Below are 24,846 nucleotides of genomic sequence, written 5' to 3'. Positions count from 1 at the left end.
GGAGGATTGGCTGCTGTATATACATATTTTTTTCCATTGGCTGCACGCTCATCTCTACTTTCAATTTCATAGATAGGGCTCCGCAGAGAAGAGACTGCGATTGGTATAATCGGAATAAGAGCCAACCAATTACACAAAAGCTTCCACAAACAGCAGAAGGAACCTGTCACACCTTCTTAGGTCTCCTGCTTCCCCTCCCCTTCGCTCCCGCCTTCCACTTATTCATACAAGAAGCGCCTCAGCTTTCATTGGCCAGTGCGTGGTGACATCTTAACCAATCACAAACCAGACTGTGCTCCTACAGTACCCAGAGCGCGAATCGTGAAGAGACCTTGGCTACGATTGGTCCCTGCGTGATAAGGTTTTAATTTTGAATTGTTCTACATGGCGAGGGAGAGGCCACTACCCGGACTCCATCTAATCCCGAGCTCTTAGACTAGTAAGTGCAGGGAGATCTTCCTTCGGTAGCTGGGCCTGTTGCTGCTTGTGTTCTTACAATTTACGGAGGTGGGGATTTTGGCTGTACTTGGGGAGATACAGCCGGGAAGAGGACGTTTGAGGGTGGGTGAGAAGTGCTCGGCTTGGCTCCATCCTAACCATACTTGCATTTAATTAACGCTCTGCAAAATAGGTTTTGGAGCAAAGCGTCAACCTTCTTTTTGCACCTTCCTTTAGATCTTGCTGTTCACTGTTGTCCGGAGACCAACAGTATCTGCATAACTTGGGCGCTTGTTAACAATGCAAATTATCGGGCTCCACCCAGACCCACTGAATCAGAATATGCATTTTAACAAGATCCCCCACCCCTAGTGATTCTTATGCACGTTAAAGTTTGAGAATGTACATTTCTTGATAGCGAGTATTACTATGTTCCTTGATAAGCTCTTAATGTTGTCTAACGTTTTGTGAGAGTGTCAATTTTAAAAGTGTGCCCTGTTTGTTTGTGTCTAATAATACTGTGCTGGCTACATTTTAGGGAGCTGCAATCTCGGTAGAGAAACAAGACAAAAACTAAAAAAGCAATGTTGCACAGTGTAAAACAAAATTTAATACAACCAAGTACCAGAAATAGCCCTATGAATGTTCAAGAGTAATGAACTGGTAAAGGAAATTGATAAATTGAACGAAAGCTGCTTACGGAAAAGTGTAAGAAACCTCCATAAAAATGTGTTTTTATGAAGAGGGTAAAGAAATGCAATTTTTATTTTCGTTGCTGTCACAGTTTTGGAAGTACCCCCTGACCAAAAGCACTTCTCGTATCATAGGATGAAGGTTTTTTTGTGGTTTTTTTTTTTGTTTTTTTTTTTATTTTTTTTTTTTCTGACATGTATTTATTTTTGAGACAGAGAGAGACAGAGCATGAACGGGGGAGGGTCAGAGAGAGAGGGAGACACAGAATCTGAAACAGGCTCCAGGCTCTGAGCTGTCAGCACAGAGCCCGATGCGGGGCTTGAACTCACAGACTGTGAGATCATGACCTGAGCGGAAGTCAGACGCTTAACAGACTGAGCCACCCAGGCGCCCCTAGGATGAAGTTTTAATAGAAGCAGCAGTGCCAACTCCTGCAGAATACTATAATTCTTAGCCTATTATTTATTTCACCTTCCTACTGGAAATAGTTTTGGAGCCATCCTTTAACCATATATAGGAGTGGCATGATTTGAAGAACTTAAAAACCTCCCTCACTGAGAGATTTTTCAAAATTTAATTGTATTAAAGCATATTCCTTAACTAAAAAAGAGACCACTTGTTAGAAAACACTTAGCAGGAATGATTTATTTCATTCATTTGTTGAAATTATTTAGTGCCTGCTGCATTCTTGGTCCTGGGGAAACAAAGTTTAGTAAAATTTATCCTAACCTTAAAAAGCTCACAGTCCAGCTGGGTGGCAAGCATGCAAACACAAATTACAATGCAATATAATAAATGCTATAATAAGAATGTGTATAAAATGCTATGGAAGCAGAAAAGAGATGACATTTTCAGCCAGTATAAATTCCTTACGGATAGAGACTATGTTGGCCTTGTTTGGAATTGTATCCCAACACCTACCACACCTACCTACCATGGTGGATTATCAGCACTCAACAAATATCTGTGAGTAAAAATAACAGCATCTTGAAGGTTATATAAGTTGACTTGAAGGAGGATACCCCAAGCAGGGGGAAAGGCTATAGAAAGTATATTATAGAAAGTATTTGGTGTTTGCCATACCTGAAGTACAAACTGTTTCCTAATCACTAGAAGAGATGAGGCTGCAAAGAGCCATCAGACTAAGTGCACTGGGAGGGGCGCTTAGGTGGTTCAGTCAGTTAAGCGACCAGCACTTCATCTCAGCTCAGGTCTTTTTTTTTTTTTTTTTTCTTTTTTTAGTTTATTTCTTTATTTTGAGAGAAAGAGAGCACGTGAGGAGCAGAGAGAGAATCCCAAGCAGACCTCACAGTGTCAGCACAGAGCCCAATGCAAGGCTTGAACTCAAGAACGGTAAGATCACCACCTGAGACAAAACCAGAAGTGTGTCCTTCACCTGAATGAGCCACCCAGAGCCCCCTCAGCTCAGGTTTTTATCTCAAGGTCATGAGTTCAAAGCCCGCTTTGGGCTCTACACTGGGCAAGAAGCCTACTTAAAAAAGGAGGGGGTGGGCAGGGCCCCTGGGTGGCTCAGTTGGTTAGGCATCCGACTTCAGCTTAGGTCAGGATCTCATGGTTAGTGAGTTCCAGCCCTGCATGGGGCTCTGTGCTGACAGCTCAGACTCTGGAGCCTGCTTTGGATTCTGTGTCTCCCTCTCTCTCTGTGTCTCTACCCAGCTCACACACAGTTTCTCTCTCTCTCTCTCTCTCTCTCTCTCTCTCTTAAAAACGAATAAATTTTAAACAAATTTTTTTTTTACTAAAAAAAAGGGATGGGGGCACCAGGGTGGCTCAAGTCAGTTAAGCATCCGATTTCAGCTCAGGTCATGCTCTCACAGTTGATGGGTTTGAGCCCCTCATCAGGCTCTGTGCTGAGAGCTCAGAGCCTGGAGCCTGCTTCAGATTCTGTGTCTCCCCTCTGCTCCTTCCCGCTTGCACTCTGTCTCTCTCTGCCTCTCAAAAATAAACAAAAATGTTTAAAAATTAAAAAAAAAGATAACAGATAACAATTAGCAAATTTAGGTGAATAGTATATGAGTATATTTTTCCGGAATAAATATGATCTTTTATTTTTTCTTTTTATATTTTCAATTTATTTTTTTATTGAAGTATAGTTGGCACACAATGTTACATTTGTTTCAGGTGCTGACATATGCGTATTAATTATACTATCATAAATTTGTCAGGGTTTGAAATTTTTCAAAATAAAAAAAGTAAGAGAAAATAGACTACAGCAAAAATCTAAAATGGGAAAGATGGCAAAAGCAACTGAACTTAGAAGACAGAAAGAGGAAGGACAGGATGAATGAATCACATAAATATTTCAAATTCATGTATATAAGTATATATTATACATATTATATATTTTATTCTATAATGGATCTCATTTCCTCATCCACCTTTTTTTTGTGGGTGGTAGTACATATTGTTTTTAATCAACCTTAAAGTCTTTTCAAAACAAGGCAGGTAAAAAGGAAGGAATAGTAGTTTTCAATAAAAAAGTAGGAAAAATGCTTTGAGTAATCTTAAAAAAAAAATGAGCTTCTATCTAGTGTTAGTAGTTGGAATCCTGCTTAGTCCAGCAAAAAGAATTTGTATGTCTCATTACTTTTCTGGAAAGGGACAAGTATATGTGTTTTAACCTAGGAAGACTGTTGCAGATTATTTCAGGCAATTATCCTCTACAGAACATCTACTAATGCTTTTATTAAAGCAATGATAATAAAACAAACTTTAGCATGAGTTCTGTGTCTTGTTTGATTTAGGAATTCTTTAACTTTCATTTTTTAAAAGAACAGTTATCACTTTTGAATGGAACACTAATCTAGGAATTATCTCAGACTGAACCTTTTTACCTTGACAGATTTGACATATTCTCTCAATTCTCTGCATGTGCCAATTACTGTGTTTAATTAAAAGGTTATTAGAGTAACAATGACTCAGAGCCCAGGGGACACACACACACACACACACAGAAGAGAAAGGAGAAAATATGATTTAGTTCCTAGATTTTTTTTTTCATTGAAAAATTATCTCCAAAATGACATACATCAGCCTATATAGGACTCTTTAGAAATTTGAATGAATGGGCATTGGTAAAACCACCAGAAAAGGGCTAGAAAGAGATGGCTCAGTTTCAGAATGGTGGTACTCTATTTTTCTAGCTAATAATATACACCAGAGGGGAGCCTGGGTGGCTCAGTCGGTTAAGCAGCCAACTTTGGCTCAGGTCATTATTTCATGGTTGGTGGGTTAGAGGCCTGCTTCGGGCTCTGTGCTAACAGCTCAGAGCCCAGAGTCTGCTTCGGATTCTGTGTCTCCCTCTCTTTGTCCCTCACCTGTTCATGCTCTCTTCTCTGTCTCTCAAAAATAAATAAACATTAAAAACATTTTTTGGCAGGGGGGCACCTGGGTGGCTCAGTCAGTTAAGCGTCCAGCTTCCACTTAGGTCATGATCACATAATTTGTAGGTTCAAGCCCCACATCAGGCTCAGTGCTGACAGCTCAGAGACTTGGGTCTGCTTTAGATTCTGTTTCCCTCTCTCTTTGTCTGTCCCTCCCCACTTGCACTCTCTTTGTCTCTCAAAAATAAATAAACATTAAATTTTCTTTAATTTTTTAATACAAATATAATATATACCAGAGATTAACTGTCGAATGCAAGACTTATTATAGTTAGAAACAAATAGCAGTCCTCTAAATCATCTCTTTATAATCCTGACTCCCACTTGCCAAAGGCAATTACTATCCATTCTTATAATTATTTCTGTTGTTTACCTCCATGATTCTAAAAGACATGCTTACTATTTTTCTTCCTTTTTTCTTTCCTTCCTTCCTTCTTTCCTATTTTCCTTCCTTCCTTCTTTCCTTCCTTCCTTCCTTCCTTCCTTCCTTTCCTTCTTTCTCTTCAGTATTAAACACTTATATAAATTAGAAAACTACTGATTTCCACTTTCTCTCCTATCTTCACAATATACCTATACCGTGTTTTTGGCTAAATAAACAATCAGTGGCTTTGCTACTAAATACTGTGTAATAGCTGAACATATAAGTGTTACTATGATTACATTTTTTTCTTTTAAAACTGTTTTCCTACTTATTTTTAAATGCTTTTTTAAAAGCATTTATCAATAATTTGGCCCCAATTTTACAGAAGAACAGTAAACTCAGCTCAGAAAGGTCAATACACTAGGTAATTTATTGATTTCCCTTTTTTTGCCTTAGAGACAATGTTACTGAAGCCTGCTATTGGTCTTGCTCACTTCACTGGCTGTGGGTGCTCTAAGACAGGAATTAGCAAACTACAGTTTTTGTAGATCCCATGAGCTAAGAATGTTTTTTTTACAATTTGTAATAGTTGAAGAAAAATCAAAAGAAGAATATTTTGTGACACCTGAAAATTATATGAAATTCACATTTCAGTGGCAATAAATAAAATTTATTGAAAAAATTTATTGGTACACAGCCATACTCATTTGTTTTAAGTACTGTCCATAGCTGTTTGGATGCTACAGTGGCAGAGTTGAGTGGTTATGGTAGAGACCAGGTGGCTTACAAAGCGCAAAATATTTATTATCTGGCCCTTTACAGAAAAGGTTTGCTGACTCCTGCCCTAGTCCTGCTTCAAAGCTGTCTTCCAATGACTTCTGGCCACTATTACCCTGGAAATTGCCACTGTTTATCTTAATGCTGTCCTCACACTTGACTAAAAGTGTGACCAGTTATAAAATTCCAGGATGGAAAACATTTCCTTCAGAAGTGTGGCTGTTGAAGTCTGATGCCATTCTATTCTCAGACCTCTGTATCTATACTGTTTTTTTATCTCATGAAGCCTTTAATTTTTTTTTTTTTTTAATGTTTATTTCTGAAGGGGAGAGAGACAGCGTGAGTGGAGGAGGGGCAGAGAGAGAGAGAGACACACACACACACACACACACACACACACACACACAGAATCTGAAGCAGGCTCCAGGCTCTGAGCTGTCAGCACAGAGTCCGACACCGGGCTCGAACTCACAAACTATGAGATCGTGACCTGAGCTGAAGTCAGATGCTCAGCTGCTCAACCAGCTGAGCCACCCAGGCGCCCCTCATGAAGCCTTTAGAATCTCCTCTTTATTTTTGTGATGATATGCCTCAGTGTGGATCTTCTTTTGTTATACTGAATGGACCATTTCAAATAGAAAATTCAAGTCTTTCAGTTCTAGGGAATATTTCTGTATTGTTTATTTGATAAAATTCTCTCCATTCCTCTGTTCTCTCCTAACACTTTTATCTTCCAACTGTTGTATTACATTTTTAAAATTTCTACTGCTTTTAATTTTTAAGAGTTTTTTCATCCTTCTTGTTTCATGAATACAGTTTCTCTCTTTCTTTTTTTTTTTTAAGTTTATTTATTTATTTGGAGAGAGAGAGGCAGAGGGAGAGAGAATCCCAAGCAAGCTCCATGCTGTCAGTGCAGAGCCCAACGCCAGTCTCAATCTCATGAACCATGAGATCATGACTAGAGCCGAAATCAAGAGTCAGACACTTAACTGACTGAGCCACCCAGGTGTCCCTGCAATATCCCACTTTCTGAAAATTTTTAAGTTTTCTTCTGCTTCCTATATTCTTTCCATTTCCTCTGAAATGGAAATACTTTTATTTCCCCTCTGTTTATTTTGGTCTTTGTCTTTCATGTTAGAGACTTTCCTAAAGTGATTCATGATCTTTGGCTATTATATGTCAGAGGAAGTCACAAAAAAAAAAAAAAAATTGGAAGCTCAAAGTACAGTAGGTGGATATTATCAACTTGTGTGATACCACAGTGGGTAAATGATCAACCACTTAGCCATTTTGGGGAGACCCTAAATGTCAGTATCTGTAGGTCCCTTTTTGGGGGTAGCCAATTTCCCTGGAGAGGAATCTTCTCACCTCCTGCAAGGGAAATGAAAGGTATGAGGGTTTGAGTCACGAAATTAAAATCAGTGGCCTGTGTTCTGGGAGCTGAGCTGAGGAAGGGAATTAAAAGTCTCACTTTTGGGGCGCCTGGGTGGCTCAGTCGGTTAAACATCTGACTTCAGCTCAGGTCACGATCTCACAGTCTGTGAGTTCGAGCCCCGCGTCAGGCTCTGGGCTGATGGCTCAGAGCCTGGAGCCTGCTTCCGATTCTGTGTCTCCCTCTCTCTCTGCCCCTCCCCCGTTCATGCTCTGTCTCTCTCTGTCCCAAAAATAAATAAACGTTAAAAAAAAAAAAATTTAAAAAAAAAAAAAATTTTTTTTTTTTAAAAGTCTCATTTTTGAGTTCAGGATTGTCCCCTACCTGCTGTATGATGATACACACATGACTCTGCTATTGCTATGGCTGATGGCCCACAATTCAACACCCCTACGGTTCAACTTCTCCAGAGAATAAACCTATCCATCTTTACAGGAGAGAACATAAATGCCAGGAGCTGCCTGGCTACCAGGACTGGGAGACAGACTCCAGAGGCCTATCCAATCCTTATAATGACTTAATTAAACCTATTTTAACCCCACCCTACACTTTAAAAGGTGCTAAGTACCTTCAAGTCCAGAATCTTCTTAAAGTTTCTACAAATTATCTTGCTTCCAGTTGGCTTCCCTACCACCGGCCGTCAAGCCTCACCTCTCTTCTACTCTGCCAAGTCATTTACCATTCATCCATCTCCTTTCCATTTTCCATAATTTAGTCAACATTCATCATCTGTGATAGTCTGTTCCCATTCTTTGCTTCATGGGTTTATAATTTTTTTTTTATTTCTTTACTGACTTTTTGTTTTTTTTAAGATTTTATTTTTAAGTAACCTCTACACCCAACGTGAAGCTTGAAATTCTGACCCTGAGATCAATCATCATATGCTCAACTTACTGAGCCAGCCAGGTACCCCTATAATGTTCTTTCTTGTAAATTTCATATACAGCTGATTTTCAGAGAATACTATTGTTGATTTGTACCGATTTCTTGTATCTGTAGCCAACCTATGGTTGCAATTTATAAACAAGTATAGTCCTAATAGGAATGTCAGTTGATATTTTCATTTATTATTCTATAGAATAAGATAAAGTGAAACACAAAGATTTCTTTGGAACTTCAGTTGTATAAGCAACTTTGATGAATCAAATACTAGTTTTCAAATACTGGAACATTTCCCAATTTTTTAATGCTATTCACAATATAACAATTACAGACAAGATATGATTTTAAATTTAATCTGCATTATTAACATTTTCTTTATCACTTTCTTAACAATCAACAACATAATGAATCAAGCCCTGATTTGTAATGTTGTTGTTTTTTAAAAAATTTTAATGTTTATTTTTGAGGTGGGGGTGGCGGGGGGTGGGGGAAGAATCAGAGTGAGGGAGACAGGATCCAAAGCAGCTCTGCACTGACAAGAGAGAGCCTTATATGGGGCTGTAACTCACAAACCTTGAGATCATGGCCTGACCTGAGCCTAAATTGGTTGCTTAACTGACTGAACCACCCAGGTGTCCCTGTAGTGTTTTTTAATATTCGTTGTGTAAATACTCCCATCATAGGCAATTTCAGGTTTTCAGTATGAAGTCATTGAATATGGGGTTGGACAGAAATGAACATTCTATAGCATTTTCACTATATAGATACAATAAGGTAAATAACCTCAAAAGCATAGATAATAGTAAAATCATTACAAAGTGATGAGTTTTGCATCATATTTATTACCATTTTAAATATAAATTATATAATTATAAGATTATATAACTTAATTTTAATGGTGGATGTGTTTAACAACTAACTCACAGATTTCCTGAAACAGTAACAGTTGATGCCAATCCCAGCACACCACTGGAGTGGAGATAAAGGTATAGAGCCAAGTTTAAATGAGAATGTCCAGCTCCTTTCTTTAAAATCTATTTTTATAACTAAGGGATTGGTGAGAATAAGGGAAAAAAGAGGCAGGAGGCCAGTTCTCTGTGTCAGTGTGATGTCTAACAAAAGACATCAAAGGGAGAGAGGGAACAGAAGGGGGAGGGCTGTGTAGAGGAGGGCAGATAGAAAACAAGGAAGAGGAGTTTACCATGGAAGTCTCAGGTTCTGGGGATTTCAACCAATGAACTCTGCACCTTAGAGAGAGGTTCCCAGTGACATTTCTCCATAGAAAGTTGTGGGCATGAGTTTGATGAGGTTTAATCTTCTTTTCAGGCAACCACAAGATTGCCGCTTCCTCTGAGGCTTCCCTAAACTTCTTCATTCAGAGTATTTTGGTTTTGTGTTATTTTAAGTTTGTTTAGAAAAAATCAATCAATCCTTTAGCCATCCTTTGTATTTAACAATCCTTGCTTGGCCTTCTTTTATTATTTCAGCAGGAAGGAGAAGTGATATAATAAAGGTGAAGTCAGCTAAGTATTTTTCAGTGTGTCTCCCAAGCCTCTAAGAACAATTAAGGAAACACTGTTAGTTTGAGCCCTGGCATCAATTCAATTAAGATGCTATAAGGAAACTTTACTCCTGGAAGAGCTGTTGATAATATGCACTGTCACCCATTGCCATTAGGGGTGCCCTCTGAAAGTCCAAAGCTCTTAGAACTACAGTAAGCCGCTTCTGGGTTTTTACAATCCACAGCGGGTAAAAGGCTGGGTTTCTTCAACCAGTGCAATCTGAGAGCTGAGCAAGCCTAGAACTGCATACCAATTATTGAAAGGTTACTGGGTGAACAAAAGTGGAATGAATGTGTATTTTAAAGGCCAATTGTTCCTATTCAAATGTAAGTTTGAAAGGAAGGAGGCCCAGCCCTTGAGACCATTTTTATTTCTGCTACTTGAATAAAGACATCTTTGTTCTTCAGGTAGCAACAACTGAAACCAGCAAAGCCCTTCTTCTCATCAAACTAGCTCTGACTTAATTTTCCTCAGAAAAGAATCTAGATTAAAATCTACCACTAGATGGTGTTTTAAAATGCTTTAAAATAAATGTTTTGAAGCACCCATGTCTTAGATTTGGGCTAACTTATTACATTGTATATCTCCTATTTAATCTACTGTTGCATGATAGAGTGTTAGAAAGAACATGGTCTTTGTAGACTTACTTATATACTGCTTTACATTGGGCAAATCATCTAATCTTTCTATGTCTCAGTTTACTTTTTTTTTTTTTAATTTTTTTTTAATGTTTATTTATTTGTGAGACAGAGAGAGACAGAGCATGAACAGGGGAGGGTCAGAGAGAGGGAGACACAGAATCAGAAATAGGCTCCAAGGCTCTGAGCTGTCAGCACAGAGCCTGACGCGGGGCTCGAACTCACAGACCATGAGATCATGACCTGAGCCGAAGTCGGACGCTTAACCGACTGAGCCACCCAGGCACCCCTGTCTCAGTTTACTTTTATGTAAAAATAGGAATAAAAATCATCTTCCCCAGGGATAAAATCTTGCAGGATTTATTCAGTGAAGAGTCACTGAAAAAATGTATGTGAAGGTGCATAAAAGTAAGTGGACATTCAATGGTTAAATTTGTTTCTTCCACTACCTACTCTACCTATCACAGTGGATGCTCAGTAAATGTTACTGGTAAAGAATCTTCTTTTAATACCAACTAGAGCCGTTTTCTCTGTTATATAAGAAAGGGAAATACACTTGACTTAATGAAGAAAAGCAAGACAAGCAAAACAAAATTAGAGAGTAATATAATGCCAAAGCTGAGTCTCTCTAAAGATACTTCAAATCTGGGTTTAAATTTTTCTTCTCTTCAGGGAACTTCCAGGATGCTAGTAGCAATGTATTTCCTAACGACGGTGGTTGGTTACAAGGATGTGTTCACTTTGTGATAATTCATTGAACTGTACTGTTAAGATTTGTGCATTTTCTATATGTATATATAATTCTAAAATAAAAAATGTAAAAAAATTTTTTCTCTACAGAAATCATGCCCAAGTTCAAGCAACGAAGAAGAAAGCTAAAAGCCAAAGCCAAAAGATTATTCAAAAAAAGAGAAGTCTCTCACTTTCAGCCCAAGCTAATTATACCTCCTCCTCAGCTACCCTCACCAGAAAGGTAAGGTTTAAATAAAGAACAGAGGGGCGCCTGGGTGGCTCAGTCGGTTAGGCGTCTGGCTTCGGCTCAGGTCACGATCTCACGGTCCGTGAGTTCAAGCCCCGCGTCGGGCTCTGGGCTGATGGCTCGGAGCCTGGAGCCTGCTTCCGATTCTGTGTCTCCCTCTCTCTCTCTGCCCCTCTCCTGTTCATGCTCTGTCTCTCTCTGTCTCAAAAATAAATAAACGTTAAAAAAAAAAAAATTTAAAAAGAAAGAAAGAAAGAACAGAAAAAATATTAAAAATCTAATCTATTAAGGATAGGGTTGATGTTGAAAATGTTGGGGTTCAGATCCAATGGCCAAGAAAGAATTCTTGAGACCTCTTAAGTGCAAAAAGATGGCTTAATTAAAGCACAGGGACAGGACCCATGGGCAGAAAGAGCTGCACTGAGGTTGTGTTGGGTGACAGATTGTATACTTTCAAGTGGGGAGGGAGTTAGAGATAGCATAAGTCTCTAAGGAATTTGGAGGCAAGGTTTCCAGGACCTTGAGGGGCTAGCTGCTGTTAGGATAAAGTCATTTACTAACTGTCTAGTAAAACCTTAGTCGTGAGACCTTTAGATGTTTATCGGTGGGCAATATGTTTGGAGAATGATTGCTAACATATATCTTGGGGGAGTAGAGATAAAGGAAGTTTCCAAAGGGATTTTCATATGCTAAAGAAGATTTATAGGATCCTGGGAGGTCAGGATAATATTAAGCTAAAATTGCTTTTTGCCCAAAGTGTCAATATCGAAGCAGCTGAGCTCCCAGAGAAAGGTCACTGTATTTCAAGAACTTGTCAATGGGCTGTAGGCAAGATGAAAATCTAATTTTTCATTTGCCTTTGTTTCCCATATCAGAATTACCAGATTTAGCAAATAAAAACACAAAATGCCCAATTAAATTTGAATTTCAGATAAACAATAATTTTTTTAATATTGTACCATGCAACATTTGCAATATACTTATATTACAAAATTATTCATCCTTCATCTGAAATAAAATTTTCACTGAGCATCCTGGATTTTATGTGGTGAACATAGTTCAAGAGTAAAAATCACAGAATTGTATTGGAGATGCACAGATTGACTATTTTCTTCTTCCCTAGTCAATTTAATTGTATAAATCTGCTAAGTGATGAAAGAGGGGTATAGGACTAGAATTTAAATCTTAGTTTTGGTTTGGTCAATTATTCTCTGGGACTTAGGTTTAGATGTGCTATTGAAAGAGGCTCTTAAGTCATAGGAATCCTAGGATACTGAGTTTCAAAATGAAATACTTTATATATTTTGTTGTTATAACTCTCTTTACAGAAAAAATTTTTAAATAAACAGGCCCTCAAAAAGCGTTAATCATGATATTATCCTAACTCTTCTCTATCTCTCTTGAATATTAAAAACACCCCCTAGCTGGTCTTCCTGCTTCTGCCCTTGCCCTCTGCAGCATATTTCAACACAGTAGTCAGAGTGAGTCTGTTAAAAATCATGTCAAATTGCCCCTCTGCTTAAAACTCTCCAGCGGCTTTTCCTGGCTTAGTTGGAAGAGCATGTGACTCTTGATCTTGGGGTCCTGAGTGCAAGCCCCATCTTAGACATAGAGATTACATTTCATTAAATCATATATACATACATACAAATATACATACTCTCCAATGTCTTCCTCTCTCAGAGTAAAAATTAAAATCCTTTGTTTGACCTACTAGGCCTTTATGATCTGACTTTGACATTATCTCCTAATCCCCTACCTTCAGTTTCTCCACCCTAGTCATCCTGGCCTCCTTGCTGTTCCCTAGACACCTCAGACAAGCTGCCATCTCAGGGCCTTTGCCCTTACTCTTACCCTTGCCTGGAATGCTCTTCTCCCAGATATTTGTATTGCTGACTTCTCCAATTTTTTTTTTAATTTTAAAAAAAATGTTTATTTATCTTTGAGAGAGACAGAGACAGAACGCGAGTGGGTTAGGGGCAGAGAGAGAGAGGGAGACACAGAATCCGAAGCAGAATCCAGGCTCTGAGCTGTCAGCACAGAGCCCGACGCAGGGCTTGAACCCACAAACCGCAAGATCATGACCTGAGCCAAAGTCGGACGCTCAACTGACTGAGCCACCCAGGGGCCCCTCCAATTTTTTTTTTTTTTTTTTTTTTTTTTTTTTTTTTTTTAAGTAGGCTCCATGCCCAAAGTGGGGCTTGAACTCATGACCATTGATCCATTGATCAAGAGTCGCATGCTCAGGGCACCTGGGTGGCTCAGTTGGCTCAGCGGCCGACTCTTGGTTTCAGCTCAGGTCATGATCTCATGGTTTGTGAGATCAAGCCTTGTGTCAGGCTCCCTAATGACAGCTGACAGCTCCTAGCTGGCTGAGGATTCTCCCTCTCCTCTCTCTCTCAAAATAAATAAATAAAGTAAAAAAAAAAAACAGAGTTGCATGCTCTGCCACTGATCCAGCCAGACACCCGTGTTGCTAGCTTCTTTACTTTGTTAAGGTTTTTTTTCTCAAAAGTCACCTTCTCAGTGAGACTTCAATGCCCACCCTACCTACAATTTCACCTCCACCCAATGTTTCTCTCTTGATATATCCTTTTCCTTACAGTATTCACTAAATAGCAACCCATATGTATTATTTACTTACTTTTACCTTTCTTTCATGACATGTAAGTTCAGTGAGGGCAGGGTTTCTATCTATTTTGTTCATTACTGAATTCCTGATGCCTCTCTCTTTTTTTTTTTAATGTGTATTTATTTTTGAAAGAGAGAGACAGACCATGAGCAGGGAAGGGGCAGAGAGAGAGAGGGAGACACAGAATTTGAAGCAGGCCCCAGGCTCTGAGCTGTCAGCATAGAGCCTGATGCAGGGCTTGAACTCATGAAACATGATGAACCATGAGATCATGACCTGAGCTGAAGTCGGACACTTAACCGACTGAACCCCCAGGTGTCCCCCCGATGATGCCTCTTTATTTGCTATTTATTTTATTTATTACAATCTATTTGCTTTACAAAATAATTTGTGGATCTCAAAACTCTAGAATTTAATGCAGAATTTGGCTTTATGTAGGTGGGCTCTGCTCCTGAGTCATATTATATAAAACTAGCTTGTTCTTTAACCAGAAGCTGTTACTCCAACTCAGGAGTTTTTTATTTGTTTGGTTTTGTTTTTCCTACAGAGTGGTTACTCCTTCAGCAGATATACCCCTTAGCAGAAGCTGGCTAAGATCATCCTGGAACTTCAAATTTCCCAATATCAAAGATACAGTAAAACTTTGGACAAATAGAGTGTGGTCTATATACAACTGGTGCCAGAACTGCATGGCCCAGGTATGGGTTTGACATACCTATTTTCAGCAATATGGTTTTTCTACATATTTGGTGTGTATGTTCACATGTGTGTATGCTCAGGTCAGCACAACACTCAGGCCAAGCTCAGGTAAGATGAAATTATGAGGTCATGTATGCCTTTGCTTCTGTAAAACATACATCAAACCACTTTCTTGTCTCTTTTTTCCTGTCTTTATCATGCTGCTTATAGAATTCAGCCTTGTTTATTTTTTTAATTTCAGAGTTTAGAAGTGTTGAAAGACACCATCTTTCCATCCCGTTTCTGCCACCGAGAACTTCACAGTCTGAAACAACGGTTTTGCATTTTAGAAAATCAATTATGCAAGCTCCAGGAAACTCTGAAGGTTGGTATTGGGTTTTGTTTTGTTTTATTTTGTTTTTAAGTTTTATTTATTTATTTTGAGAGAGAGAGAGAGCAGGGGAGGGGCAGAGAGAGAGGGAGAAAGGGAAAATCCCAAGCAGGCTCCATGCTGTCAGTACAGAGCCTGATGTGGGGCTCGAACCCACAAACCGTGATACCATGACCTGAGCTGAAATCAAGACTCAGCCACTTAATCGACTGAGCCACCCAGGGGCCCCTGAAGGTTGGTACTGTTAAATAAAAAAGCAATCCAGAATTAGGGAAGGAGGGCAGGCGTTATCCCCCATAGAAATTCCATTATGCTTTTACCAGAAGGAGAGATGGGTATAAGTAAGTGCTAATCTTGGGCTTGTTTGTCCTCAGATCCATTCCTTAGGCTTCAAGGCTCTGTTCTGTACTGCAGGGGGCTAACCGCACAGGCTGTATTTCCCGAGCTCCATGTCACCTGGTTCCTGGTTGTGCTGGGCTAATGGGAGACATTGATGAGAGACTAGAGCTGGAGGGGAGGTGGGGTGTTTTGCCTCTTCATTCTCTGCACTGGGCAATTTCTCCAGTGATGGTTGATGTTGTCTCTCTCACTCTAGCTTGCTCCAGGTAAGTCTACCTGTTTCTTGATTCTCTGGATTAACCCACCTCCAGAGATCTGGTTATACTGCTCTTCCCTTTGTCCCTCCAGCCTCAGGGTATTCAATGGCTTTCTACTGTTGCTAATCTCTGGGCTGCCTCAGTGTCCCCCGTGTGCTTTTCAGCTCATTCATCATCAGTGTAACCAACTGCCTACATTATATTCTTCCTCTTTTATTTATTTATTTTTATTTATTCCCCCCCCGCTTTTAAATACTCGGGATGATTCTATTTCCTTGACTGATATAGGCAGAAAAAAATTATAAATATCCACTCTCTCCAAACTCCCCTAAGCAAGGCCCTTACTTTCAACATCTAAAACTCAAAAAATAAACATTGCACTTACTGTTTTGGAGTGAAACTTCTGGGATTACAACCCTTCTCCCAGAATTTATACCTCAAAATGAATTAGACAGAGGAAGAAAGGCAAATCACCTCATTCCTCTGGGCCTCAGTTTCCTCAGCTATAAAATGAGGATGATATCATCTATAGCGGGCTGAATTGATGGCCTCCAAAAGATCTGTCCAAGTCTTAATCCCTGGAACCTGTAAATGTTACCTTATTTGAGGAAAAGATCTTTACTCATGTAATTAAATTAAGGACTTTTATTTTTAAGAAATCTCTACACCCAGCATGGGGCTCAAACTCATGATCACAAGATCAAGAGTTGCATACTTTGCCAACTAAGCCAGACAGGCACCCCTTAAGTTAATGATTTGGAGATGAGGAGATCATAAACTGGTATCTGGGTGGACCCTAAATCCAATGATGAATGTCCTTATAAAAGAGATAGAGTAGAGCATGCACAGAGGAAAGGAGGAGCAGTGGGACCACAGGCAGAGATTGGAATGATATAGCCCCAAGCCCAGGAATGGCCCCAGCTACCCAAAACAGGAAGAGGTAAGGAACAGATTCTTCCCTAGAGCATTGGGAGCTAGCACAGCCCTGCTGATGCCTTGATTTTGGAATTCTAGCCTCTAGCACTGAAAAAAATGAATCTCAGGGGCACCTGGCTGGCTCAGTCAGAAGAGCATGCAACTTTTGTTCTCAGGGTTGTGACTTCAATCCCCACATGGGGTGTAGTGATTACTTAAATAAATAAAACTTTAAAACACTGAATTTCAATTGTGTTAAGACACAAAGTTTGTGATAATTCAATACAGCAGCCATAGGAAACTAATTTCATTTGCAAGGGCTGCCATGATAAAGTAGCATGGTCCAGGTGGCCTATATAACAGAAATTTATTTTCTCACAGTTCTAGAGGCCAGAAGTTAACACCAAAGTGTTGGCAGAGTTGGTTTCTTCTTAGGCCTCTCTCTTTTGGCTTGCCTTCTCACTGTGTCCTCAAATGGTCTTTTCTCTGTGCACACACATCCCTGGTGTTTCTCCTGTGTGTTCAAATTTCTTCTTTTTATAAGGACATCTGTCAAATTGGATGAGAGCCCACCCTAATAGCCTCATTTTAACTCAATCACTTCTTTTCTTTTAATGTGATTTATTTATTTTTGAGAGAGAGAGAGAGACAGAGCAAGAACAGTGGGAGAGGAGCAGAGAGAGGTTCACACAGAATCCGAAGCAGGCTCCAGGCTCCAAGGTGTCAACACAGAGCCTGACATGGGGCTCAAACTCACAAACTGTGAGATCATGACCTGAGCCGAAGTCAGACAGTTAACCCAGTGAGCCACCAGGCACCCCTAACTTAATCATTTTAAAGGCTCTATCTCCAAAGTCATTCTGAGGTACTTGGATTAGGGCTTCAACATATGAGTTGGGAGGGGAGTAGGGGATACGATTCAGCTCATAACATTCATGTTCCATCCACTTGGCCTTTTTATCAGTTCCTTGAGTATACTGTAGTCTTGGCTGCATTAAGTACTTTTGCCTCTGCCAAGAACTTTCTTTACCCAGACCTTATCTCCCTTGAGACCTGGTAAGTCACAATTCATCCTTGAGATTATGGCTAAATATCACTCCCCAGGTTTCTCACTATTCATGATCACAGCACAATTCACTGTTTTCACTGAAGCATTATTTTGTTTTGTTCTGAGTATGTGTGTGTTTAATGTCTGTCTTCCTTACCAGACTGTCAGCTCCATGATATGACAAACAGAATTCACATTGTACCCATAGTGCCTGGCATATAGCACACACAAAACAAATACGTGAATGAATAGATGAATGAATGAGTGAATGAGCTTGTGATAAATGAGAAAACATTATAAAACACATAGTGTGCTGAGAAAGCATTCAGTACATGGTAGCTATTATCTTGATGACTCTGAGCCTCAAGAACCAAATTAATCTGTTATTTATTTGCCAAATGTAATGTTTTCTTACAGGCTATCTTGGAAAATTCTTCCTGCCCAAACTGTGGTCAGACATGTCACATAAGTGGTAAACTTACAAATGTGCCTGCCTGTGCTCCAACCACCCCCGGAGAATCTAGAGCTGTACTTCCTCCCACGCTGCCACAGCCAGCCACCCATCTTCCTCCTCTTCCACCTCCGCCTCCACCCCCTCCACCTCCTCCTCTACCTCCACCTCCACCACCTGTAGCACCTTTGCTGCTCAGAAAATCCAGTCGCACTAAAGCACTTCAGGTAGGAAACAATCCAGTGATGATGTGTTTTGGTCAGTGTATAATGTAGGAGTAAAACAAGGCAGCCTTTAAAAAAAAATTTTTTTTAATGTTTATTTATTTTTGAGAGAGACAGAGTGCAAGTTGGGGCAGGGCAGAGAGAGAGAGGGAGACACAGAATCTGAAGCAGGCTCCAGGCTCTGAGCTGTCAGCACAGAGCCTGATGCGGGGCTCAAACCCACAAACCGTGAGATAACGATATGAGCCCAAGTCTGGCACCTAACCGAACTGAGCCACCCAGGCGCCACCTCTGCCCTTTTTTTTTTTTTTTTAATTTTTAAAATTTTAAATTCTTTTTAAGCAAGGCAGACTTTTAAGACTAAGCTAAGGCCCTTAAGAGGAAGCCACATTTTTTTTCTGATTCCATATCTTAATTATGTCAATTATGTTTTTAAAAACTCAGACCCATAGGAACTCACAAAAGCTGGATTTAGAAATAAAAGTGATTTTTTTTTTTAAGGATAAATGAATGAAACCCAGTAGACTGGAATATTCCTAATGGATTGTCATAATATCTTTTTACCAAAAGCAAAGCCACCCTGGGAAACCAAAGTAAGAACAGAAGATGGCTTAGTGAGTAAAGTCAGAATAAAGAGAAGTGATGGATCCTCAAGTATATTGTCATTAGACTGGAAGACCAGTCTCCATTAATTAGTTATCTGCCAAGGGGATCAGAATATTTGTGTATCACTAAGATAAACATGACCCTGTTTTAAAATCTGCTGGATTTTCACTACAGATGCATTTGGTTTAAAATGGCTGAGTTAAATAAATCCAGACCCTATTGTTATGTTTGCCATAATGTATACCTCTCTGACTACACATTCTTGTTCTATGGGAACTGAATCATCTTTTTAGGTAATTCAAGCAAAATTTCACTTTGATTTGAGGAACTCCTTTTTTTTTTTTATGTATATTTTTTTATTTATTTTCAGAGAGAGAGAGAGCTCGTGAGCTGGGGAGGGGCAGAGAGAGGGGGAGGGAGAGAATCCCAAGCAGGCTCCACACTGTCAGCATAGAGCCAGAGGTGGGGCTCAATCCCACAAATCATGAGATCATGATCTGAGCTGAAATCAAGAGCTGGATGCTTAACCAACTGAGTCACCGTGGTGCCCCTGAGGAACTCCTTCAACCCCTGTCTTATTATAGTTACTCCTGAGGAAGATGTATAGCTGCAGGGAACTAGCCCATCTCTTATGTACTATCAAAGCCTTACATTTTGATAAATACTTTGCAATAGCATTAGCATCCATGGGTACTGAAAATGTCATCATTTTTTATTGAATGGAAAGGATTTAATAGGCTCCTAGTGTAAATAAGCATTAATATTTAAATGAGTCTTTAAAAACTTTTTTTTAATGTTTATTTATTTTTGAGAGAAAGAAGGAGACAGAGTGCAAGTGGGGAAGGGCAGAAAAAGAGGAGACACAGAATCCGCAGCAGGTTCCAGGCTCTGAGCTGTCAGCACAGAGCCCGACGCAGGGCTCGAACTCATGACTCATGAGCTGAAGTCGGACACGTAACCAACGGAGCCACCCAGACGCCCCATTAAATGAGCCTTTAAAAACTAGGTTTGGATTTGTATTTGACTAGATATCCTGGTTACAATCTGAATTGTAACCTCTCTATGTATTTTAAGGCTGGACCATTAAAAAAAGATGGACCCATGCAAATAACAGTTGAAGATCTACTGACTGTGAAATTAAAGAAGACACAGTGTTTTGATGAAAGGAAGAAGGTAAGATGTCACTGACCATACACATGGTCTTTCAGCTTTTAACCTGGTTGTTTCTTTCTGGAAAATAAGCATAAGTCTTATGTATAGAAGCTATTCTGTGGTAAGTATTTGATGTTTTGGGGTTTTTTTGGTTCAGCTAAGACAGCAGAAGAGAGGATTTATTGTACATGTGTTACATTCAGCCACAAATGAAAACAGAATTAGTCCCAAAAGTCACAGTTTCAGAGCAAAGGACCAAAAGACACTATTTTGGTATGAGCAAGGCGAGTCTCTCAAAAGTGGTCACTGCAACCAAATGGTGATGAATGTTCTAGATCCATTGAATCAAGCTCTAGAAAGTAGGCATGCAGTGCAACAATTGGTACCAGCATTCCTGGCCTCTGGCTTTCCTTATGTCTACACCTGTGGCTCCACGGGTGTACAAGCTAGTGGTTTACTTGGACCTCTGCCTCATCTTTCTTCTTTTATGCTTCAGCCAGCACATTTGCTTCTTCCTACACTTGGCTCTTTTGGAGCAGAGGTTTCCATGAGATGAAACCTCAATTTTATCTACCAACCATTAGTCTAAAGAGGTAGAGACATACTCTGAAGTTTTGGGATACAAGTTGAGTAGAATAGTAGATATATCTTACACATACTCAGCATCCAAATATTCATTGTTTCAGCATATTTATATTTTGAATGACATTTTTAAGTGTGTTTTGATACTGTCTCATTTTTTTATTTAAAGCTTGTATCATCACCAAAGACACGGAATCCACTAGTTACTGTCTCTGACCTGCAGCATGTCACCCTGAAACCCAACTCCAAAGTGCTATCAACTCGAGTTACAAATGTCTTAATGTAAGCAACTGTACTGTGTTGTGCTCTACTGTTACTTAAAAGAATGATTTTTTGCTTATCTCTAACTTTAAAAGTTATATATGCTCATTGTAGAAAAATGGAAATCCACAGAAAAGTTTAAAGAAGAAAACAATCATTCAAATAACCGTATGATTAAAGATAGTCACTGTTGGGGCACCTGGGTGGCTCGTCGGTTAAGTGTCCGACTTCAGCTCAGGTCATGATCTCACGGTCCGTGAGTTCGAGCCCCACGTCAGGCTCTGTGCTGACAGCTCAGAGCCTGGAGCCTGTTTCAGATTCTGTGTCTCCCTCTCTCTCTGCTCCTCCCCTGTTCATGCTCTGTCTCTCTCTGTCTCAAAAATAAATAAACGTTAAAAAAAAAATTAAAAAAAAAAAAAAAAGATAGTCACTGTTAACATATTATTGTTTAGCATTGTAATCTTTGTATAGGTGTCTACTCTATTATTTCCATTTCATGATGCTGTTTATTGTTAAGATACACCATTGATTTAATAGTGGGTTTGTGGGGGAGCACCTGGCTTGCTCAGTTGGTAGAGTGTTACAAGTCTAGATCTCCAGGTCATGAGTTCAAGGTCCATGTTGGGCACAGAAGATTACTAAAAAAAAAAATAGTGGATGGGGGAAAGAAATATTATCAAGAATTTTTTTTTATTATTCTTGAATATATTATTCTTGAAATATTATCAAGAATTTTAATTTTTTTTAATGTTTATTCATTTTTAATAGATGGAGACAGAGCACAAGTGGGATAGGGGCAGAGAGAGAGGGAGACACAGAATCTGAAGTAGGCTCCAGGTTCTGAGCTGTCAGCACAGAGCCAGATGGGGCGCTCGAACTCACGAACCATGAGATCATGACCTGAGCTGAAGTTGGACACTTAAATGACCGAGCCACCCAGGTGCCCCAAAATATTATCAAGAATTTTAGGAGCAGTCCAATTTCAGAAATAATAAGATATGAAAACTAGTATATCTTAGAATGAATGAAATGTGTGTGTGTGTATGTACTTGTTTGTGTACCTGTATATGATCATATTGTACATACAATTTAAGGCTTTTCCCATTTAATGTGTCAAGAACTTTCCTCATCTCATTAAAAATCAGTTTAAAGTTTTGGGTTTTTTTTTTTGTTTTGGGTTTTATGTTTTTTAGTTTGTTTATTTGTTTGTTTGTTTATTTAGAAAGAGTTGGAGCTAGTAGGGCAAGGCAGAGAGAGAGAGAAAGAGAATCCCAGGCAGGCTCCATGCTGTCAGCATAGAGGCCGATGTGGGGCTTGATCTAATGAACCATGAGATCATGACCTGAGCTGAAATCAAGAGTCAGACAATCAACCAACTGAGCTACCCAAGCACCCTAAAAATCAGTTTAAATCATCATTTTTGCTTCTTTAATATATGCAGTTCATTATATGTAAGTTTTAAAGATAAACTCCTGTTTTGAGACATTTAGGTTGTTTATGATTTATTTCCACCTCTTCAGTGAACATCCTTGTCCATAATCTGTGTGCATAGCTGAGTTCCTCCCTAAGATGGAATCATAAATGTATAATTACTGAGGCAAGAAGTATTACTTATTAGGACGATTATATTGCCTTATGTTCCTATCAGCATCTACTGCTTTTTTTTTTTTTTTTTTTTTTTTTGAGTAGTTTCCATTCCCAAAGTGGGCCTTGAACTCACGATCCCAAGATCAAGAGTTACACACTCTACCAACTGAGCCAGCCAGGCGCCCCTCTACTGCTATTTTTTAATGTAACATAGAACTACTTTCTAGGATGTTGCCTGTAGAAATGACTGCTTTGCTTTGGGAAAAATGATAAAATCTGGCAAGCTCTAACTTTTATATTTTTATTTCATCAGTACTCCTGGTAAAAGCCAGATAGATCTGCGGAAACTACTTAGAAAAGTTGACGTAGAGAGGTAATACGCTCTCTTATCTTTATGCTTTCTAATCCACTTGAAAAATTGGCATATAACACAGCTTGTAATATTTTCATTATCTTTGCAGGAGCCCAGGTGGAACCCCACTTACGAATAAAGAAAATATGGATACAGGAACTGGACTGACTCCAGTAATGACCCGGGCCTTGAGGAGAAAGTTTCAGGTAAACCTTTAGGAAAAAAATAAAATTTTTCCTTTTCTTCAAAATCATTTATTTAGAATCATATTCTAAAGGATTTTTTTTTAATTTTTTTAATGTTTATTTATTTTTGAGAGAGAGAGAGAGAGACAGAGCATGAGCAGGGGGAGGGGCAGAGAGAGAGAGGGAGACATAGAATCAGAAGCAGGCTTCAGGCTCTAAGCTGTCAGCACAGAACCCAACGCCAGGCTCAAACCTGACACAGGGCTTGAACCCACGAGCTGTGAGATCATGACCTGAGTCAAAGTCAGATGCTTAACCAACTGAGCCACCCAAGAGCCCATCTAAAGGATTTTTATTTATTTATTTTGAGAGAAAGAGAGTGCATGTAAGTGAGTGGGGGAGGGGTAAAGAGGGAGAGAGAGAATCCCAAGCAGGCTCCGCACTGTCAGTGCAGAATCTCACACAGGGCTCAAACCCACGAACTGTGAGATCATGACCTGAGCTGAAATCAAGAGTGGGATGCTTAAGCAACTGAGCCACCCAGGTGCCCCGACTGCTCTTCCATCCTTAAGGTGTGGCTTTTATCCTCATGGTGAAGAATGCCTATACCTCCTGAAGCCTGGTGTCCTCATTCTAGGCAAGATAGGTGAAAGGCAAAGGGCAAAAGGGTGTGCTAGCTAAGCTACTCCTCATCAGAAGGTGCTATCCAGGAACTTCTGACTATATGAAAGAAAGTGGGAAAAGTGGTTTTTAGAGTCTGGCTGCATTGGATTCTGTTAGTGAGGAAGGAGAACTGTGTTGGCCACAGGAACATAATTCATATTATAACTGGGACCTTTTTTTTTTCCCATAGATGGCTCACCCTAGAAGCCCAACTCAAACTCTGCCACTTTCTACAAACAGCTTTGATGAACAAAACTGATGTCAAGTCAGCCTGACTCCGTGTGATGATCCATAAAATACACAGATAAAATCACCCCAATCCTTTTTTTTAATACAGTAGAGTAGGTATAAGTAATTATACTAATATATAATTCCATCTAAAGAATTAAAGTATGTGTGGAGCCCCCATACATACTATGATACAAAGTGAGTATTTGGATATTATTTAGTTTGCATGATCAATAAGAGAACAGATAGGAAAATGCAATCCCCAAAGTGATGTTGATCCCGGAATCACCCAATTAGATTGGAGAGGTTGTTCACATTTAACTAGATAACAGATTTGTATTCAATAGGTAGAGTTATGATATTAAAGTAAACTGGTCCCCATTCATCTTCCGTATCCTCAGGTAATTAAAAAGAAAAGTATTTCATCCCGTAACGCTAATGCATTCTCTAAGTGATACAGACTTGATCAGTAAAAAAGTCTGATAGTAAACAGAAATCAAATAAATGATTTCTGATCAAATAAATGATTTGTTTTCTGTTTACTATAAACAGTTAAGAGGTAAGACCTTTCCCCGTCCCAACCCAGTTATTTTCCAAAAGGATGTGAAGCAAAATGTCCAATATAACCTTAAAATTTAGAACATATCATTTCTAGCATTTAGAAATGATATCTAGGTAGCTCTATCTGGCTCACTGAAGTCTGGGATATTCCTTTCGTTGATATTTGCTGTCCACATTCATGCAGCTAAATATAAGTTTTACAAGGACCTCAACATGAACCTTGTATTTTCCTCAGTGGCCTGCCAAGGATTATTTGAAGTCCATAGCAGATTCACTTTGAGACCTAATTCCTGTCCTCATCAGCCTATTGTTTCAATACCAGTAATAATGCACACCTCACTGGATTTTTGTTCTTTCCCACCACTCCAGGGTTGCCAGATTTAACAAAAACAAATATATAACAAATTTGAATTTCAGGTAAACAATTAACAACCTTTAAATATACATATGTCCAGGGGCGCCTGAGTGGCTCAGTCGGTTAAGTATCTGACTACAGGTCAGGTCATGATCTCAGCGTTCATGAGTTCGAGCCCTGCATCCGGCTCTGTGCTGACAGCTCGGAACC

At 39.4% G+C, this 24,846-nt stretch overlaps 1 protein-coding gene across 5 annotated transcripts; it reads left to right on the top strand.

Annotated features, from left to right (window-relative positions):
* Positions 1-169: 169 nt before the first annotated feature.
* On the top strand, positions 170-24,706 carry PRR11 (proline rich 11). Of its 5 annotated transcripts, none has more exons than XM_042915530.1 (10): positions 170-439; positions 11,031-11,163; positions 14,349-14,499; positions 14,742-14,864; positions 17,847-18,107; positions 19,785-19,883; positions 20,614-20,726; positions 22,606-22,665; positions 22,754-22,850; positions 23,683-24,706. In XM_042915530.1, exons 2-10 carry the CDS (start codon positions 11,036-11,038, stop codon positions 23,749-23,751), a joined length of 1,101 nt encoding a protein of 366 aa, XP_042771464.1. In that variant the 5' UTR covers positions 170-439; positions 11,031-11,035; the 3' UTR covers positions 23,752-24,706. The 5 variants fall into 5 exon arrangements, with proteins under 5 accessions (XP_042771464.1, XP_042771467.1, XP_042771466.1 ...); XM_042915533.1 differs by lacking the exon at positions 170-439 and adding an exon at positions 550-561; XM_042915532.1 differs by lacking the exon at positions 170-439 and adding an exon at positions 2,458-2,484.
* The last annotated feature ends 140 nt before the right edge of the window (positions 24,707-24,846 follow it).

The sequence above is a fragment of the Panthera leo genome, chromosome E1, assembly GCF_018350215.1.
Source record: "Panthera leo isolate Ple1 chromosome E1, P.leo_Ple1_pat1.1, whole genome shotgun sequence".
Classification (NCBI taxonomy): Eukaryota; Metazoa; Chordata; class Mammalia; order Carnivora; family Felidae; genus Panthera; species Panthera leo.
Note: the sequence above shows the minus strand (reverse complement) of the source record. Positions and strands in the feature narration are given on the sequence as shown.

Coding starts and splice junctions, on each gene's coding strand:
- PRR11 (XM_042915529.1), top strand. CDS start 7,990: ATGCTCAACTTACTGAGCCAGCCAG. Junction 11,164..14,348: donor CAGCTACCCTCACCAGAAAG/GTAAGGTTTAAA, acceptor TTTTTCCTACAG/AGTGGTTACTCCTTCAGCAG. Junction 14,865..17,846: donor AGCTCCAGGAAACTCTGAAG/GTTGGTATTGGG, acceptor GTTTTCTTACAG/GCTATCTTGGAAAATTCTTC.